We start from the raw sequence: 21868 nt of genomic DNA, 5'->3' as shown, positions 1-21868 counted from the left end.
AAAAAGGATTGAGTTGAGTAGAACTCTGCTGTACCACGCAGTGGAAATGCGGCGAAAAAGGGCTGAAAATCAATGTAAGAGAACAGGATGTGTTCAGGGTAATGGCGTCATCTGGGAATAGCCTCCATGGCATGTTGCATAACTTGTGAGCATTGATTTTATTACTTAACAGAGCTCCAGCAATGTTACCTAACCTCTGTGTATGCCCCCATCAAGTCCAGTAAAGCCAAGGTATTGATTTGATTGGTGTCAATGGTCTTTCTCTCTTTGATGGAAGGATGGACAGATAGATAAAAAGATAGGACCACTGCCAACAACCCTCTGAAACTACAGTTCATATGTTGAGAAATAAAGTTTTTTTTCTGTGCACTGCTGCCCACACAAGAACCATGAGGATGGACATCAAGAAAAAGTACATTTACCTCAAACATCAGCAGATTAAATCATGTCCACTGATTTGTTTCTTAGTATCTTTTATATTCTTTGAGGTCAATATAACTGAAAGTCAAATTCCTCTTTTATATTTTACCCACACAGATCAATCATTTCTGTTTCATCCTCTTATGTTTTTAATTATGGAAATTTGTCTGATCCATCTGATTGTTTTACTTTTTTTTCCAGGAGTTATTAATGTGCATAATTGAAACTCTTTCAGACTCACCGTATCATAGGTTGTGACGACTTTTTTGAGGACCTCTGGTAGCATCCCTTGGGGCTCCAAATTCGGGTACTGGTCAGTGAGGTTGAACACCACAAGCGGGCTGCTGTCAGGTCCACTCAGTCGAGGGGAAAGGGCCAAGATGCACTGCTTCAGGTTAGCCACTGCTGAAAGGCCGCAAAGCTCTTTAAAGGACACAATGGCATTCTGCAGAGAGAGGACAGACATTACAGCTGGGCTTGCATGCAGTTAAACTGGTTTATACTGGCATGACACGAAAAAAAAAACATACAGTATATCTAATCAAATAACGAGGGATGAGCATGAATAATCAAGTGCTTGATTTGGACATCAGTATTTGTTAAGCATACAGAGTAATTGCTGCCATAACTCCCACATGTAAACAAGACTTTTTTTTTAAATCTAAAATGGGTAACATTGTTCTCTCTCTGTTTACCATGAGACATCTACTGCAGGAGTGTGTTAAAAAACATACAAAAAATTACAATAAAAAACAAACAAATAAAAAAGGATATTGCTTAGAAAAATAATAATAATTCTGTAAAATAATTTTAATATATGATTATGATAATTGGAAATTGTTTTTTTTTTTTCAAATAATTTCAAAATCTACTCATTTCTTGCAATTTGAGGAACATTTCTTATGTTAAGTTGGTTATTGCCCTTTTTTCACATGTTTTCAAAAGAAACCAAATCAATTTGCCCAGGGTTCAAAGGTGTAAATACTTTTGAAGGTATGTGGCAGCACAAGAAAAGTGATGTTGATCCAGGTTTCAAAGTATTAAATATATAACCACAACCCCAAAGAGTAATCAGAGGAAGTAAGTAGAAGCTCACTCAGAATTTTCATTTTGGGACTTGTAAACTACTCATAAACACTCGTCATTTGGACTGACCTTTTGGACATATCACAAGGAAGTGGAACAAACACACTCACAAATCCTACCCTTCCTGTGAAAGCCCAAATTTAAACCCCTACATAAACAACCGGAGGGACAAACTGTGACAGGACGGCCAAGATGTGTTATAGTCTCAAGGCCAGTGGCTTGTTATCACACAATGACTGCAATATAAACAGGGCTACCAAAATAAATCCTAATACAATGCCTGAAGGGACACAACATGGGACCAACCACAGAGTGTTGTGACACTCCAGTACAGCATTTCTCACATAATGAGGCTTCAAATGAGGACTGAAGACCACAAATATGACATAAATGTGAACATGAACGTATTACTCTGTTTTCTGTGGTGACAAAGCTTACTCAATATCAAGCAAGAAAACAAGTTTGGGATGACACTGAATTTGTCTAGATTTGGTGCTCTTAAAAATAGCAAATACTTTGATTAAAACAGCTTGCGAAAGGCCATCATCTCTGGTAGCTGCAGTGATTTCAACCTAGAAAAAATCCACTATTCAAACAGGAAGGGATCTTATCACAGTGTTTTTAAACATGTCTCCCTGCATTTGTTTTGACTATTGCGCAACACATAAGGATTAGATCAAATTTAATTCAGTCAAGCCTGGCGGTTTTGTGTTTCTCTTTCCAGAGTGGGAGCCTTTTTTAGATGCTCGAGATTCTTTGTAGTAAATTGACGTGGGGTTATATTTTCTTCAGTCTGCCCTTCCACAGAAAAACATTCAATGCTGGAAGATGGAAGGAAAAGTCATCATGACATTGTGGGCTCAGATGTGCACACATCAGAGGACATTGAATTAATGGAGTTTGATTTAAATGTCTTACCTGCATGTTTTCTCTGAGGTCTGTCGCCTCCCTCAGTGGCAGCATGGCTGTTTTGAAGACATCATCCACAGCCTTGATCAATAGCACCCTCATGCTGGCATACTCTCTGCTCTTCTTGCCCTTTCGTACAGACAGTCCTCGTTTGTGTGGCTTGCCGCCTCCTCTTCGATTGGTTATAGCCACATGAACAAACAGCAAGGTATGTGGCAGGACCTCTCCTGTCAGAGACTGCAGCGGGACGTGGCGAAAACCTGGCTGGAGACACTCAAAGGGGATCGTATATTGGCCAATGAATTCATCACCAATATAGTCATCGTCTAGCACCACAAAGCGCACCATTGCGAGCTCGGGGAGGTTTATCTGAAACTCAAAGCTCTCATCAAAGAGAGGGTTGTCCCCATTCTGGTTGACTGTTTTAGTCCTTTGCTCAGCGCAGTCAGCAGGAATGCCGTGTATTTCCACATACACATAGGGGTCCACAACGTCTCCTTTGGCACCTGAGCCTTTGGGTTTCGGGAAGTTTTGTCCGCTGATGATCTTGATGTGTAAAAGCTGTGGGGAAACACCAGGCACTGAATCTTTAGTGTTGGCACTAAAATACGAAACCTGCTCCCTCATGATCGCTGGACGCAGCACGTAGCCGCAGTTCCCATTCTGACGGAACCAGCCGATGTTGAGATCCATCATCAGGCCAGGCGTCTGGTAGTTCATCGCCACAATCTGGCAGCCACACTTCCAGAAATCTTGTGGATTCATGTTGCTTGAGTCAATCCGCATGGGGCTTGGGTAAACTCGCGCAAGGTACTTTTTGTTGTAGTTAACAAAGTCACCTGGGAAGTCGCTAGCGCAGCGACTGGCAAAGACCTCGTTAAAAGAGCAAAGCTCCCACTGCTTCTGGTTCTGGAAAGACGTTGGGAAGTCTTTGAACTCCACAGATTTACACAAGGTCACCAGATCCGAGAGGTCCTTTGACAGCTGGAATTTCTTGGGTGCGATAGTCTGTTGTTCCGTGGATTCAATGCTCATCCTCTGAGACATCTCAGCCCCCTCGTCCTCGTCTGTTACCTCACCTTCTGAACCAGTGCAGTTCGTGCTCAGTTTCTTACCCTTTAACAGTATCTTTCCCTTCAGCACTAGGGGCGAGGGGAGGTAGCAGTCTTCCGGTTTTGGAGGATCTAGGTGGATCTTGTCCCCGAGGATCTTTTTTAGGTGCTGAAACATGACTCTTTGCTGCTTTAAGGAGCAATGGTTTTCTAAACACAGCAGCAGGGGAAACTCGGATGCAACAAACGCGTACTTGTTGATGACATCAATGACACTGCGGAAAACTATCTGTGATGTCATTGTGTGACCAGTGTAAATGACAGGTTCGTTATCAGGCCCATCCCACACATCCAGCTCAACACTGCGGCAGCCCATCTTGAGGGCACGGATATACCCTGTCACATCGGACGGACCTCTGAACTGATCTTCTATCAGATATGTGTTGTGGGATGAGTTGATGTAATAGTGGGTCAAGGGCTGGTTCATGTCTTGGCACACTGTTTTTTGTTCAGGGTCAAATATATGGCACTCTGGAGACATAAGATAGTTGGTGAACCCGTCAAGAGACAGCCAACCCTTGAGCTGGCCCTCTTTAGACGGTTCATATTTCTGAATGACCTCTAAGCTGGTGTCTTCGCTCACTTGTGCCATACCTTGCTCTGCCTCCAGAAATATCATTAAGTCCTTGGTATCCAGAAATTCTTTGTTGCTCGAGAACTGAACAAAGAGAAAATAAATTTCTGGTCTGGTGCAAAGATCATGAAAGACCTCAATGAATTCATCTCTTGTCACATCTGAACCTGCTTTGTCCTTTGCTTTGTGAAGCTCCTTGAACTTCAGTTCTATTTTCACATTTTTAAGTCCTGGGTTCAACTTTTTGATAAGCTGCACTGCGGCACATATTGTTATTTGCTTGCTGTTGTTGACGTCTGCCTCATCAAAAAGTTCACCTAGCCAAGATGAGCGCATGTTATTTTGACTGCTCTCTATCATATTCAAGGTATGTTTCCCGTAGGATATCAGGTACCTCAGCCCTGTAATCCAAATGTTGGCTACATCTGCAGTGTTTGCCACCAAATCCAGAGACTCATAGTTCTCACCAAAGATGATTGAGAAGGCACAATCCTCTGATATCTGATCATAGGTTCCATTAGTTCGAAAAGTGTCCGTGTTTTTACCTGTGCGCACCTCCTTAATGGATTTCACATCTATTTTTGCCTTTTCTGATTCCTTCTTCGAGGGCTCCCATCTCAAAGACTGCATGTCAGCATCAAGGAGAAAGTAGCGGTGGTAGATGCGGGAATTGGATCGTACTTTCTTCAGTTCAGAGCCATCCACCATTGCATTGATGCAGTCGCTTGCACTGCTAATTTTCTTCTCAGTGGGCATGCTGCTGAATGATACAGTCTTCTTTCTTTCTTTACGCTGTCTGGAGCCATCCTGCAGAGAAACAAAAAAAACAGAGCATAAATAAAAACCCTTCTGTAGATGCTGAATGGTAAATAGAGTCATACAATTTATGCAGACATAAAATAAAAACACTCGTTGAAAACCCTGAAACCTCAATTATTTGTTTCAACTTGAAGGAATATAAGGCATATCTGTCCAACTGCATAGACACAGGGTTTTCTTGATCTCTGAAAAGTGAACGGTTCAAAGATTGAAGAGTTTTTCCCAACAGTGTTTTGCTTCTCATCATTGGCTTAACAGTTTTGGATGAATGTTGAGCTGGTTATTTCATGCGAATATTGCATCAGAGATTAGTTTTCCAAATATTTTTTAGGAACATTTTATACAATTCTGTTCATAATATCTGTTTTTTAATTTTTAACTATAATACATTCATACCTACTTAAGAGGCCTTTTGTTTTAAACACATTCAGTGTTTTCTTCTACCTGATGCTTTGGCCTTGCTCTATTAGCTCTGCTTGGTTGAATTTCACTTATTCTATGTATTTGCTTTTATCTTTGTAATGTATTTCGAGTGAGTGTTTCTTTTGTCTATGCATGGAGCTCACCTAAACATTCAAATCGACTATGCTGATACAGCTATGAATTATTGAATCTTGCTTTTGCATACTTTTCTAATGAAGTTTTGTTAAGTTTATATCTTAATATTCTATTAAGATATATATAACTGATGAAATATTTTATTCATTTATTTAAATCTTTTAGCCCAAAACTGGTTTTAGTAACTAAAGTCAACCTTGGATTCTGAGAGGTATTTCTGAAACATACAGCACAACGGATAGAGTGATGTGTTAAAGAGACAGTAAACAATATATTTATGGGTGACTCCACTGTCCATGTTTACAGAAAGTCATCTTGTTGAACACAATTACATTTCAATGACAATCAACGTGTTTTCAGTAAGATTGTTTAATGCATGACTTACTTGTAGTAGTGTATTTTATCATTATAGTACTGATACTTTCACTTATGTAGAAGACCTCAGTACTTCTTCCACCATTGCTAACACTAATGAAAAGCATAACCCTGGGACTATTTCACATTCATACACAGGACAGCCAATGCATTGCATGTGAATAAGGTGAACAAGGACGCTTGTTTACTTTAACCAATGATGGAATAAAGCGAAGCTCCACTTGCTCACTGCAGTGTGTTTTTACCCAAGCTTAATTTTTTATTTAGGGCCATCATTCCTTCCACTAACTTCTAGCCTGCACACCACAACAATTACTTTTAAAATGGAATAAAATCTGAACATAGGCATAAATGGAATGAAAAGAAACAGGCATTCCTTGTTTTGCTTTCAGCAGCACCAATTTCACTTCAATATTCTGAGTGTGACAACTGTGTTTAGAGATTCAAGATTAAATATTCTGCATTTAAGTTTCAACATACAGACGAAGTAAATCTCTACCTTACATAATAGTACAAGAGAACACAACATGCTGTCTCCTCGGAGATGGTGTTTGCATGTGATGTCCTCTTTTCCCAGTCCCTCTTTGTTCCCTCTGAAGATTGTCTGAGCAGAAACAGTAGCAACTTTGTTGGGCGACTTAAGGTACCTGTCACTGTACATTACGGAGGTCGAACAGGAATTCTCCCTCGAGAAAGTATCGCCCACACAAATCCAGTCATCAAGAGCAGCCACATTTCTGACATTTTCAATGAATCCTGGTCTTTCTGCTGCAGCAGGTTCCCTTAGCACAAGGACATCGTTTTATATTTGGGATTAGTTGAACTCATTTTACAAATTTTGCACCAGCCAAACCCAAACCCTTGTTAATCATCATGTGGCAGCTTAATGGTACCACTTTATATAAAAGCAATGCATCATTTTGTCAACTATTCAATGTTGCCAAGTTAAGAATTCCTTATGCTGCACTCCAGTAAAACCTAGCACTGTGACCGTACAGATGTTTGGTTTCTTTTTTTACCACGGTAAAAAAGAAGCATATCCCAGCAGTTTGGCACTATACCAGACAGCCTTTTATGTAATCAAGCTAACATGTTCATACCTTACAACCTGAAGGAACCAGTACTCATAAACTTTGTCACGAAAAGATGGGCAAGGTCATAAAATGTGATTTAATAAGAGAACTGATAAGTTAGACATATGATTGATGTGTCTTATTCTACATGTCTATAAATGGATTGCAGCTTTCACACATTCTGTCTGACATTTACATCTTCCTCTGTTTACTTCATCCATTCAGCCGTTAACATTAATGACAAGAAATGTGACAACTCCAACGTGGATAGATTACAGTGGAGCTGTCATTTTTACACAGGAGCCTTTTTTTTTTTGTATTTTCTGGAGCAGTTTCTTCATAATCACTGTTTTTTGTCTCCTGTCTGTCTGCTTACTGTTTCTCCTATTGTTTCTCCATAAGACCGTGTCTCGAGTTGCTGTTTGGGTGAAGTGAGCTACAAGATGGAGCAAGAGCAAGTGAAGCCTGATGAAACAGTCAGAATACTTATATATTTGCGCAATATACACATCACAGTAGATGAAATAGAATAATAAAGCTAAATGGATGACGTACAGACGACAGGAGGCCAACAAAATTCTTCAGCAACAAGAGAAACATCTCAAATACAAAACACCTCCCAGATGATGTCCGACAAGCCCTCTGACCAATTTTAAGTCAGAGCTAAAAACATTCCTGTTTTACACTGCCTACCCCACCCAGAAATGACTGGAAACTTATGAACTTCATTTTATATCATTTAAAAAAAAAAAGTTCTTTGTACCTCTTTCCTGCACTTTTATTTTTGATAGTGACTTTTTAAAATCATGAAGCATTTAATTATCAAGTTTATCTTTTATATCTGTTCTCTTTAGTATTTTATTCTAAATTTGTACCTTTTTATTATAATTTATATTTAATTGCTCTGTAAAGCACTTTAAATTTATCTGGTGTATGAAATGTGAAATACAAATAAAGCTGCCTTGCCTTGCCTAATGATGTATGTTAAATATCTTTTGTGTATTCTTTTTATGATCATTTTAACTTATGTAAAGTGTCTTTGAGTACCATGAAAAGTGCTTTACCAATATAATGTAATACTACTATTATTATTATTATTATAAGTAATAGTAGTTAATAATTTTAAAATTAAAGAGGGCGAAAATAATAATATGTTGAGATTTTTCAGTATTAATCAATCATTACAAATTCCAACAGTGTTGTTGTCAATACTGCAAAACAGAAATCTTTCACCTCTCCATGTATGGACCGTGCCAAAAAAAAAACCTTAAACATCATCATCACATTCCTTTACACTGTCTGCTGCTTAAGGAGAGTTCTTTATATAAAAGAAGAGCTGAAAACCTCAATGCATGACTGCAGATAATCCCTATGATCTGGGCAAGAATGTGACCTTATGGTTACATCTTACTGACAGTACGTGTCTGCTTCCTGCTGTATTTATTACCAGGGCCGCCATGCTAGGCATTCTCCTCAGGATTTCCCTCAGCTTCCTTTACCAAAACGACAAACAATACTGCACACACCCATCTCTGTCTTAGCATTTGTTATTATTTCCTGAGGGGACATGTTTCTTATGCAACAGTCCCCTCTCTGTCTCTGGTGGAAGTCAGATGGCCTCGGGTGTTTTTTTGCAGTTTAATAGTCCTTAAATGGCACTCAGACAGGCTGGCCATCATCAGATTGTTTCTTTATAGTCTAATCAGATATTTGTTTTATGGGTTACATATTCTTAAAGACATAAATATCACTTATCATCTATGTTAATCTCTGTTTCTTGAAGCCCAACAATAAACTCTATCATCGACGTGAACTGTGATCAAGACTGTTTTTGTGAGCAGGGACAGAGCACAGAACCAAAATAAGCTTTCAAATAAGAATACCCCAAAAAGACCAAGTAATGTAAGCAACGCAGCCTTAATTTAGACCTTTATCTTTTCTAAAAGGTTGCTGTGTTTTCGCAGAAATGAGACTGACAACGTGGAAACTTTGTGTCCCTTTCTCATAATATGAAAAGACTGAAATCCGAGGAAAAAACAGGGACAGTGGGGAAGTTAGTAGCCTTATTTAATATAATAAATATATGGGCTTTAGGTTAATTGATAATTTGGTTGGCCCGTTCTGTTAAAATTAAATTTTTGTTTGGTTTCTGACCACAGAAAAACATCACTTTCACATCGTTTTCATTGCATGTTGAGGCTTCTTCTCAGTTGTTTGCACTGATATTTCTCTTTAGCTATTTACATTTGCAGTATATTTATTTAGATGTTTGTTGCTATAGTTAATATATATTTATCTTTATCTTTCCTGAATCACACCATTTTCTGATGATGCCCTGATGCCCTTAAAATAAACATATTTAAAGGTTTGCAATACAGGATTAGCAGATATGGTTTATAAACACACTTGCCTGCAAAAGCAAAAGTAAAAATTAACCCTGGATTCACTTCCTTTTTGCATTTTGCCGTTCTATATGTGCATTTTTTCAGCACTGGGTCTCTTGGATGCCTGCTGCTAACAGTCTGGCACTTGCCCCGACCTAAACTAAAGTGCTTAGGAAGTACATGTCCAGCACATGAAAATAAGGAGAATATCAGAAAATACAGGCAGAGGGCAGAGTTTCTGCCGAAATATACACCACCAGAAGAGGGTTTACTCCTATATGAGTCTACATGTTGTTTTTTAGGGAAATTGATTAATGGTTGACTTCTAGTCAACTCAGAAAATCTTTGGTGAGGGACAACTCTAATATAATGGAATTAAGGGAATGAAAGTCTTTCGTTGTTTAGACAAGCTCTTGCATAACTATGGCTCAACAGTGTTTGTTATCTGTTAGTGAGTTTATTTTCCTTTTTAGTTATGTTGAAAAAAGAAAAAAACCTTGAAACATTTTGGAAACAAGTCAGAAAAACATAAAAAAGATACTTGATGTTTTCATAGTGTTCCATAATAAAGAGATAACAACAAGGCTAATCCCATCAGCTAACCCTGACAGTGGATATTACTTTTATGCCTTTAAATACCGTTTCGATATCTGCTTGGTGTTTGAGTGAGTGAGGGAGGCAAAGAGTGAGTCAGCGACAGAGAAAATGAAACGGCAAGTGAATAAGGAAGACAAAACACATCCAACTGCTCACAGATCCCATAGGAATCTGAATCCCCTCGTGGACTGAATCCCACATTTTTTCTGGCTCAGCGAGCAGTTATGAACTGTCTGTACAACTGAGGATATGGCAGGGGTCCCGCTGCTCTCTGCTCTGCTGTTCTACCTACACCCCCAACAACAAGCAACGTGAATCACACTGCAGCGTAGACAAACTTTCAGCTCCAGAGCAGCATTGGCTCCAATTCACAATAACCTAAATGTATTCATGAGAGGAATTTGATCAGAATACAAATGCAATCAGGCAAGCAGACCAGTACAAATGAGGCCTATTGTTACTCAAAATGCATCTCTATGGTTTCAATTGCACCTTAGGGATGCACGATATAGGATTTTTTGCCAATATCCGATATGTCGATATGTAACAACTTACATAGTCGACAATACCGATATTAGGAGTTGACAAATATTATTTTTTCAGGGCTGATACTAATACAGATTATTAATAGTTAATGGAACCAATAACCTACATTTGGAATCAATATGCATTTACTATAAAAATGTAAATCTTTCTGACAAAATTTAAAATTTGGAATATAGTAAAAAATAGTGTGAAATTTTACATTAAAAATGAATGAATAAAAATAGTGCACATTTTAATTAATTTTATCTGCGATCATTTAAATACAACACTGATACAGACAATCACCAAGATGCCAAATATCCGCCCTGATAATCGGCCTATAATCTGTCAACCCATAACCGATATATCCACTTTTTTTTGAAAATTATGCAACTTTCTCTACCAAATCCCCTGACTGAGTATGCTTCCCCATCTGTTCCTGTACCCCGGTTTATCTCTATTTCTTTATGTATTTTCAGTAATTAACTTATTTTACTGTCTGATTATCTGTCTAATTTTTGTCATTTATATTCTTCATACATACTTGTATCATATTTGCATATCTTTCAGATATGTTATCTAATGTTTTTTTGCTTGTTAACTTTGAATGTAAAAAAAAAAATAAGATATCGGTCTGTCATACTGGCAGAAACACAACGACATTTCTTATTCCCTAGAACCACATTTTCAATAAAACATTTTGTAGCTCTGTTTATGATTCCATGCAATATCTATGCTATAAAACTATAAAAGTTAAATTTTGACATCCTGCACATATTCTTCTTTGAACCGGAAACAGTCAGATTTATCATGTCCTATGGCACAAAATAAGCACTCACTCCTGATATCAAGAGGCAGATGCTGAATCATTTTCTGGATTAGACCCAAGACTGCATTCAAGTCTCCTCCACTACCCACCAAGCAAGCCGAGGCAACAGCATGGTTACCTAAGAGGCTCATACATATCCCACAGCTCTAACAGTGGGATATGTACCTTTTTTAGGACTTATAGTCCAACCTAAAAGTACATAACAAAGGGATTTAAAAAGCTGGCCACCGCTAGGAATCAGTTAGTCTAAGGAGGTTTTTACAAAGTAATCCTTAAAAACTTAATCTAGTATGAAAGAAAAAGCAGTGTATTGGATTGTGAGTAAGAGAATTTTACCATGATTTCACAATTTCCACAATTAATTTTCTTTTTTTTTCATTACCTCTACTGAGGAGGTGCGGTTGGGTGATGTCTAAGAGCGAGAAAGACAGAGAGAGGAACAGGCGTAAGGTTTGAGTAATCCATACAATGTTTCTGTAAGCCTAAGTATTTATAACTCTGCATTGTAGCCTCTTGACTAATGTGTCTGAACTTGTGGTGTTTAAATAACATTAACAGTGAACTAAAAAAAAACAGCAGTTTGCCAAGCGGATGTTGGTAGATACTAATCAGTGATGCTGACATATCTTCATGACTGCGGTCACAAATCTAGTTGCTAAAAAGAGAAACACTTTGCCCATCTGGGAGCTACAGTTTATCTGGTAGATAAATCAGAAATCTTACGTTTTAAGCACACAATGAATGCCTTTAACACCACTGCAAACCTGCACCCTGATGTTGGTGTGGACTGGGGGGGGGGTGTTTAAATCATGATGGGCTTAGTGGTCAATACCTGACAGACACTGGTTATGGACAATGGCATCTACTGTCGGTACAACCCTACAAGGAAGCCATGTTTTCGATTCAATTTGTTTGTCAGTAAGATTACAGAAAAACTACAGGACAGATTTTATTGTAACTTGGAAGAGCGGTGTAGCATAGATCGAGTAAGAAGCCAACATAGGTTGGTATTTCCGTGGGGAAATCTTTTTTTTAAATATATAACAATGTCTTCAAAATGTGATTATTTATTACAAATACAAATTAAACCTGGTAACATACTACTATAATAAAATCGATTGCTTGATACATTTTGCTGTAATAAAAATAACTGAAGTGAGATGAACAGCTTTATCTTATTAGATAAAACAGATTTTGACAAAGGAACATAACTTGCAGTAAAAAAAGGTAAAGGTAAACTACTATGATATTTTATCATGACTCAGGTATCATGACAATATTGTTTAGTGGAGCCTCTGGTGATTCCCAGCCCCAGTCGCTATGGCATTATCAGTGAAAACCATCATATGAGCACTGGGGGAAAGAGTGTGATATATGGACAGGCACCAATAGAGAAGTACTGACTACGCTGCCACTTGAGAGTCGGAGGGTCAAATCATCAGTCGGAGACCCTCAGTCAAACGAGATTGCTTCAGTGTGCTCTTGACTTTCACGATACTCTTTGCAGGTGCAGACATGCTGCAGCGTCACAGAGGAAGAGAGAGACCGCACTTAATGTGAAGAAGTGGTAAATTTACAGCTCACAGCAAGTCAATACACACAACACACAGTCTCTGGCTTTCGTTTGATATCTAGTATCGACAAAATATGTTGTTATGGAAAACAAAACGAATCGTCACACATTTATATTGAACAGCCAAATCCGATTCAACTGACATCATTTTAGTGGGTTACAGCCCAAGCCACAGAAATGTAAGATTATGGGTTTTTCTTGCCTACAATGCAAGTCTGAACTTCATATGCTGCATAAATTCCCTTCACACATTTCTAAGAAAGGAAGATTATTCAACTTTATCACTTAATGTCTCTCCATTTAGTCATAAAACTATAACATGTAAGTATAGTATACTTCATCAAAATAAGCTAAAACAATGCGTTATAATAATACACACCACAGATCTTGGGTAAGTGTTTGGTACTGCAGAATAACTTTTTTAAATACATTTCGTTTCATTTTGTTCATTAAAGTTAGTTTTAAGGTCTGTCTCTATCAAACAATGTCATTTTCACATGACAACAATCTGTTGCATCAAATCAAGGATTTCTGAATTGCATCATCAAATATCAAGATTGTATTAAAACCACGTCATGTTCAGCAGGCAGAGAAGAACACTGACATGAAAACAAATCAAAATGTGTATAAAGAAAGAAGGGTGGGAGAGTAACACGGTGACAGGAAGAGCTTTGGAGAAACAACAAAAACTAGAACAAAATGAGTCATAAGGAAACACAACTGGTGACAGTAAGGAAGAGGAAATAAATGTTTTGAAAGCAAGCTCTGATGAAAATGTTGCACCGATTCCAAACAAGGGTATGAAACTTTTCAAAAACGGTGATGACAGACACTTTGCACACACTGCAACCACAGTAACAATTCAAACAACCAGGTAAACTACTGCAAAAGAGAAATCTTACAGTATATCTACCTTGGATTTTTTTTCATAAAATACATGGAGACCTCTCAAGATTAATTTTATGTAAAAATAGTTAAAATTTTAATTATTTCAATCAAAACCAAAGAACTACAGGACTTTACAAATAAAAATACCAAAATCTGTCCCACAAAACCACACAATACACACCTTATTTACACATTATTCAATATAGCCAAACCAATTTTGCAATAAAAAGCTTGTTGTTTGATTTAAATACGCATACAGAGACTTTTTGCTCTCTAGCTGCACTGCAAGTCAAATCCCGCAGGAGTTCAAACCTAGTAAAGGCCCAGCTGCTTCTGTTCTGAACCATATGAGATCAGTCGTTGGTCAAATGAAGTGTGAAAAAGGTGACCACCCTGGGACTAAACTTTTAAAGCTCTAGCATTTCCTGAACATAAATGAAAGTCGCATGTCTATCTTTGGAGCACTGTGGCTGTATCTAAAAATCATCAGTCACTCGAGTTCAGTGAGAGTTTACAACATCCATTTCCTTTAGTTTTTGACCTAATGTTTTGATTTGTTGACTGGTTTTCTATTATTTTATTTCTTTCCTTTAGTATATACGATTTTCTATATTTGGTGAGTATTCAGACCATTTGTTGAGTTCTGGTTGATTTAATGCAACAGACGAACAGACTGATCACTCGTTAGGTCTTTGCCATAGAGCTGGATCAAAAGAATCGCTGCCTTCAGTCACCGGACGGTGTGACCTCTTAGGATCACATTGCGCAACACTGGTGGATGGACACACACAAGTGACAAAACCACACAACAAAATTACATAAGCAGCTGGCATGTCGTCCATATGGTCCAGAAATGCCCTATTTATCAGAATGAATATTTTCCTACAGCTGGTAACCAAAGGATTCACTGAAAGTGCATATACCATAAAATGTTTCCTCGAAATTTTAACTCAAGTGAACTTTTCTATGACAATATTTTACCTCTAAAAAAAAGGAAAATATACAATTAAATAGAGTGAAATTCGCCTTGGGTGGTCTCAGTTCATTGTTCTCTCTGGAGCTGTTCCAGGATTTACATCATCAGCTCTTAGTTTTTTGGCTCTAGGCTTTGGGAGAGAGACTCTCATGTTCTCAAATATTGATTGAGCCATTAACCACAGTTACAAAAAAATCATTTGTGAATTCAGTCATATTAATAAGTACCTCTACACAGTGTTGATGCTTTATTAAGTTGCAGACTATGCATTATGCCTGAAGGAGCAAAAAGCCAAATGTTATATGATATTATGAGGGCATGCTAAGGATTTCACAGTCAGGGAATTTTCTCTTAAGAGACTTGTAACATGTACACGTTAGTCTGAATAAAATCGGACTAAAGTGAATTTCTCGAAATCGGACCAATACATACAGATAATGCGATTGTAACTCGATTTCTTCCGTCATGTGCACACCTTAGTCTGACTATAACTGGACTAGGCATTCTGCGTGTGTTTGCGGTCGCTGCTCCAGCCTCCCTCAGTGGTTAGGGATAGGGACTGTTTGGTATTTCTGAGGGGAAAAGGGGTGCTGCAAAACAGGTCAGGCGTTTAAAGCAATGTAAAGCGCTGTGGAGGGACTTGTGTTTTTTATTTTGGCAGTGAGACATACAACTTTAAAAGGTGGTATTTTATATTTGTTTTAAATAAAAAGTCACCCTTTAGCCACCCCCCTCGTTTGAAAAACAAAGCACAGTCCCACAACACTGGACAGGAATCTAAACGATATTTTAGCTTATCAGCTTAAGTGAACACTATATTTGAATATTTGCTCTGCTTACACAACAGCGCATCCTGGTGTGTTTGATATAACGGCTTTAAATCCCCAATGGTAAGGGCTGTCTTACAGCAAGGAAAAGCAGTGAAAATATTGTAAATATCGTGTACAGTTAAACTAATATTGTGTTTTAAGGTGGCTTAAAACGAATCACTCGAGGTAGAGTTTGCTCAGCGCCGTTTGATTATAAGTGACGCGACGGGGCGGTTTTCTACCCGGAAATTACTTTAACAGTTGTGACTGTGATTCAGTTTATGTCATAGATTGTATGAATCATATAGATTTGCAACTTGCTGAAAGGGGCATACGTCCACCATCCTTGGAGGAGTCGGACATGCTTAATAAATCGATTCTCCACTGGTGCTTGTATACTGGGACAAGGACAGAAGTCCAATAAAATGGCCTTAATGAGCTATGACCACAGCTTGACTGGGACACTGTGCATGTAAACGAACTGACTGTGAGCTATAAGAAGAAAGGCTGCAGGTGACACGCTGCACACCTACATCCTAAGTGATGTAACCAACTCCTTTTCTCTCATTAACATTATCAGGTTCCCTTTAAGGATTGGGTTTCAGTCAGAAATATTGCCAAACGGGTGCTTCTGCTTTTTGCTTTGACATCAAACCTTCAGCCATCGTCTTGTCCGTCAACTCTCCTCACTCGTCACAAGTGAAATCTGAATCTGCTACTCTGCTGCCGCTCTACGGAGCACACACAACTGTGTGTAATGTAATCTGTGTATTCCCCAACACCATGTAACGCCAGTAGCACCAACTACTGCCTAGGGCAAGCTGGTCAGTCGATGGGATTACATAACACACACCCAGATACAAATGGGTCGCCTCTACCTAATTCTCATGTGACATTTTCATTAAAATATAACTTTCTTTACTAAGTTTCTTTTAAATACTGGATAGAGAAGAGGACACGAAACAACACACAGTAGTTAGCTCATAGCCTCTGGAGAGGATGATTGGTTGTTACTAATAACCTGCTCATTGATTTAAGCTTGTGGAAAAATCAGTGATCTCTGGCCTGCAGACGAATGAAAAGAAAAGCTTATTGACTGTTTTTCCTTCGAGCCAGCTTTAACCCTAACCGTGTAACCCTCTGAAACATTTTTATGGCTTGTGTGAAGAAAAAAATGTAATGGGACCTTGAGAGACATGTCAGCCAGCAAGCCAAGAACAATGAGGCTTTTATTATCAGAACTATGTTTCATTTCATGGTGAGCACATCACTTCCAAATCAGTGTGATGAGCTTTCTTCAGAAGGAATGAGACAAGATAAGGAACATTACTCAGCTGGTCGTCTCTGACATTACAATGCAAACATGTAAAGCCACTCCTAACTATTTCAGCTGCAAAAAGCCTCCACCTTAAAACATGGCTGTTTAACCTAAAACAATAGGATTACCTAAACTACTGGGGCTACTGGAAATGAAATATATCTTCCTATAGAAAATGAATACTAAATTCTCAGCTGCAATGAAAAAAAAGACCTATCTACCCTTTCTTTGGGCACAAACAGCAATAAGGGTAGAAAATAACTCAATATGTAATCATCTCTAAATCATTTCAACACATAATTGTATCGTGACAAAATTCTTATTTCTGTGATTCACAGTTCTAAAGGGTTAACTAAATAAGTTTTGTTTTTTCTGGGAAATATCAATGCAATGACATCTTTTTTGAAATGTAGATGAATTTAGAAATTGAAAAGTCTGCCAGGATGCTGAATTCATCTGTGGCCATACTGATAGGCAAAAAAAAACACACACACACACACACACACATAAGGGAAAGTTAGCAAACATATGATTGCAAATCCCCCATTTCACAGATTCACACTGCATCTTTATGTGTGACTCAATCTGATACATTTTAAAATATTTCACCGCCTCCATTTTTCCAATGATAAATTGGCCAAAATTTATCTGTCCGTCCAGAATGTCCTAGGTGCAACTAGGGCAACTTCATTTGCCTCTCTTCCTGCCCATCGATTTATCTTGTTTAATTAGAAGGAAAAAAAGCCACCATCTTTTACACAGTGGACTTAGAAGGTGATGTCATTGTTAAAACTAGAGAAGATCTGATATAGTGTACATGGATCATGCCAAAGGTTAAATGAAACCCAGTCGCCTTTCTTTAGCTATCTAGATATAATGTCATAAAACGTCAAAAGTATTTGCATCTTTCTACTGAATAGACAACCTAGTTTTAAGTGAGGAGCCTCTTTGAATCGGTGAAATACTTCTTTAACAGTTGTGACACACAGTAAGGAACCACACATCTCAAAATGAGGCCAGCCTGTAAAGCACTTCTAGACTGTTACAGCGTAAGCACACTAAAAACAATCAAAAAATGCGATCTCGATTAATCTGAGCCTTGACAAACTAGGACCTGTTTACCCATTTATTGATGAACTGTGCAATGTAACGACTGTGAGGCCCACTTATGTGTTCAATCGGGTCAGACTTCAAAGCAGTTACACATTATTCAAGTCAGGTCAACACTGCGATTGCAGAAAATGATCTTATTCCCATTCCCATCACACCTCAACCGGGAAATGATCAAGCAAAATTGTCATGTCACAGTTCAGACTCACAGAGGAGAGAGTGAACTGCATCAGCGCAGCACAGCATCTGATAAGGCATCCATGATGAGACAGTTTCAGAACACTGGCAGGCTTCAAACGCTCCGCTTGCACTTCGAGAAAAATTAACATATTAGCTGCCAATTTCATAAGATTTTCACAGCCAACATTGTTTCTGTTACAAAACAGCTCAGCTGATTCATCCTGGAAGCCTCTTTAAGTTGAGAAGCAAGACAATGCTGATGCACTGGAAATGTCAACTGTTTGGACAGTTTTATTCCAATCAAACCAGGCCGTTCCCTCTAGGATTTAAACGCAGGAACAAATTAATAACAGTGTTAATGTAGTGCTACATTATGGCTAATATGATGTTACTGTTATATTAATGCAACAGTTCCCATCAAATCGCTGTTATCACATTATTTGCAAACAGATCTAGACTTTGGCAGGACTTCAGACTGTGATTTCATCAAACAAAGCTTTACAGTCTGTAAAGTAAATAAGATCAAGATCATCTAGATCAAATTACAATGAGAGAGGGCTAAAGTAAACACAGTCAGAGATAACACAAACACATATCCTTTCACCACATATCTTATTTAATATTCAAATATTTGTTGTGTGCAGGAAAGGACTATTGTTATCCAGAGAAAATATCCAAATGTAAGCACTGTTGGGAGATAAGAGATGCTCTACAGGCTGCAGTAGTAGAATAGAGTCTACAGTAGGGCTGCAACTAATGATTAATCAAATGTCAATCACAGTTTCTACGAACCCAGGGTAATGTCATCATGTATGATTGCACAATATGCAAAACATCATACTGTGGTTACTTTTTAGTAGGCTGGACTCAAATATTGGGCTATTGGAGTATGTGCTATATGGGTAGGTATCTGGTTTTTAATTTAGGCCAGGCATGTCAAACCGGTCCACAGGGGGGCCGGTGTGGCTGCAGGTTTTGTTTCCAACCAAGTAGCAGCACACCAGACTTGACTCATTTAATCAACTGATCTCCGTCTTCAGACAGTTGATTGGTCAAACTGTGTGCTCTTGGTTGGTTGGCACAAAAACCTGCAGCCACACCGGCCCCCCTGTGGACCAGTTTGACATGCCTGATTTAGGCATTCAGATATTCTTTTTCTCATTCTTCATCTCAAGCAAATAATTCATTTTCATGATCCATTACCAAAAACAAGCTCATTTCCAAGCTGTATTTTTCAGGGTTCTGACAAATTTTCAGGAACATAATTTTAAAACTTTTCCATGACTTTCAAAAGACCCTTTTTTTCTCGTCTTACTTGCCCGTAAATGTAATTTCGGCTTGCTGGCATACTTGGAGGGAGAGATGGAACGCAGGGAGAAACTGGAAAAAAAAGTATGTGATTGTAAACAAAACGTCACCCATCAAAGCGTGTCAGAGCTGCACTATGTCGACAGCTTCAGAAAATAAATCTGCTGTGACGTGGAATGTTATCCATGGAAGACTACTGTAACAATTTTATTAATCACAGCCAAACTCCATGACTTTTCCAAAACTTTGATGATTTACATCAATTACATGACTTTTTCCGAGCCTGGAAAATGTTAAAATGAAATGCTATTTGTTCTTCAGGTTTTCTAATTACTGTGGAAAGTGTCTTTTTAATAAACATACCCTCTAGGAGGGACAGTCAGCTTTGCATTTTCCCTCAACAGAGGAGCTAATTATAAATATTTCATTGGCATATTTAGAGTCACAGATGATTCTGTGGATTATATTCCATAATAGTTATGTAGAAAACTTATCTATTGATAACTAAACTCCATGTTAATAGTTTAAATATGTATTCTACTTTCTGTGCTCCATTGCGTACTACAGTAAAATATTAATGCAACTCTCCAAAGGCATAGAGGCACCTCTCCCCTTAATACCACAGAACTGTAATCACTGCCAAGTGATTGGAGCTACCCTTGAAATAGCAGGGTGAGGCAAGCAGCACTTGTGTAAATCAGTGTCACCTGAGCTGATTAATGAATAAGCACAGTTCAGGTAAGCGACTGAGAGCTGTGGCCACGAGTTGTCTTGAACACGCAGTAACAATGCCTGAACACGGGACAGCAGCAGGACCCTGCATGAAGGATGACTGTCAAAAGATCTTTAATATATTACCCCATCAACTGCCAGTGGCACTGGGTTGGGCAAGTGGATTACACTCAGGCATGCAAGATACATTGCTTAAAGATATTTTGGGTTAAACAACAATCTGCGGTTGGAAGATTTGGGCTAAGTGATGGTCTGTAATAATGCTTTAAGTGGCAGTTCCTTGAGTGAAATTATGAATAATTAAATTGGCAATGTTTGGCAATATCAACAACACTTGTATCAGCACATTTTAGATAGGAACTTAATGTAACACACTTCAGTAAAACACAATGTGCAGTTTTTTTTTTTTACTAATTTGCTGAACCTGGATGCTCAGTGTAGGAATTATAAAGTTAGGTTTCTTGCTCAAGGCCAATTCAACAGTCGTTTTAGAAGAGATTCTGTTTCACACTGAACTCCCTGAATTCATTTTACTTGCTTCAATTGTCTACTTTGTCCTACAAAATTAGACAAGCAGTGACTACATTTACTTTTCTCTAGTGTAGGTACTCACAGGCACAAATGTATACACAATGATTATTTACCACAGTTCATGAGACTGCAGAGTGTAGACGTATTTAGAAGTTATTTAAAAACACTGAACACTGATGACTACATCAGCATTAACAGCATGCATAAAGCGCTTGATATAAAGTAGACATGTTGAGAGCATCCTTCTTTGACAGTGAACATGTAACATTTTATCACCTCAAGGAAAACCACTCCCAAAACACTTCAGTATACATTTATGATAAGTATGAATAAGTCAATCTACCATCTCAAATGATACTGTCAAATGTAAATATAGGTATGCACAATGCAGTGTGTTAAGATGTACTGTGGAAGCTCTCTGAAATCTGACATAGAAATAACAGACAACATATAATCACTCTTATGCCAAAAAAAAGCAAAAGAACAGTTGTTGATATTTCTAAGACCTCAGGGCAAAATTACCAACACTGCTAACATCGTATTCAGTGTGTGTTGTTGATTTTGATTTTCTTTGCTGTTGCCTTAACAGGAGCAAATATTCTGTTATCCCTTTAGCTATGCTTAAAGTCAAGTTCATCAAAAATAATTCTGCATGATTACAAACGGAAAAAATCACACTTTAGCTGTGTTGCACTGGTCTGACTAATGCAGGCATTTGTTACTGAGCCTGACTGAAAGATATGATACAATATGAAGCACAAACTGGTCTTGGACTCACAACACTGCTGGTCCACCATAATTAATACCATATTGTTTTCCCTTCTAACAGGGTGATATCACAAACTCAGTTTGTTTTTGGTCTCCCAGAAGAGTTGTGAAATAAGTGTTATTTACCAAACACTGAGAAGATCCTCTTTGTTCCAGAGGATCTGAGGTGAGACTTGAGGTGGGAAGAAAAGTGTAGCCATGGGCTCATTATTTCTCCTGCCACTGGCCACCCACATACAAAATGGTCACACTTTAATGGAGGAGAGTGTTTTAAATTGACTGGTAAAAACCTAAGCCATAACTCAAGCTGTGCAAAAGTGCCTTAGTATGATATAGTTACTATGTTACCGAAATATATGCTGTTCTGTCTTTTATGCAGCGGTTAAAGTAGCTTGTGATATTTTAAGTGCATGA

The 21868-nt window shown here is 38.2% G+C and overlaps 1 protein-coding gene across 1 annotated transcript in view; it reads right to left on the bottom strand.

Moving 5' to 3' along the window:
* Positions 1 to 21868, bottom strand: part of plcl2 (phospholipase C like 2) — a 79466-nt gene that overhangs the window by 48627 nt on the left and 8971 nt on the right. The window contains exons 3-4 of the mRNA XM_042489603.2: positions 2425 to 4908; positions 662 to 865 (exon numbers count right to left, since the gene is read on the bottom strand). Coding sequence (XP_042345537.1) covers positions 662 to 865; positions 2425 to 4908 — 2688 coding nt within the window. The remainder of the gene's footprint in view (positions 1 to 661; positions 866 to 2424; positions 4909 to 21868) is intronic.

This window comes from Plectropomus leopardus, chromosome 11, assembly GCF_026936395.1.
Source record: "Plectropomus leopardus strain MGB_pleo_1.0 chromosome 11, ASM2693639v1, whole genome shotgun sequence".
In the NCBI taxonomy this organism is placed as follows: domain Eukaryota; kingdom Metazoa; phylum Chordata; class Actinopteri; order Perciformes; family Serranidae; genus Plectropomus; species Plectropomus leopardus.
Note: the sequence above shows the minus strand (reverse complement) of the source record. Positions and strands in the feature narration are given on the sequence as shown.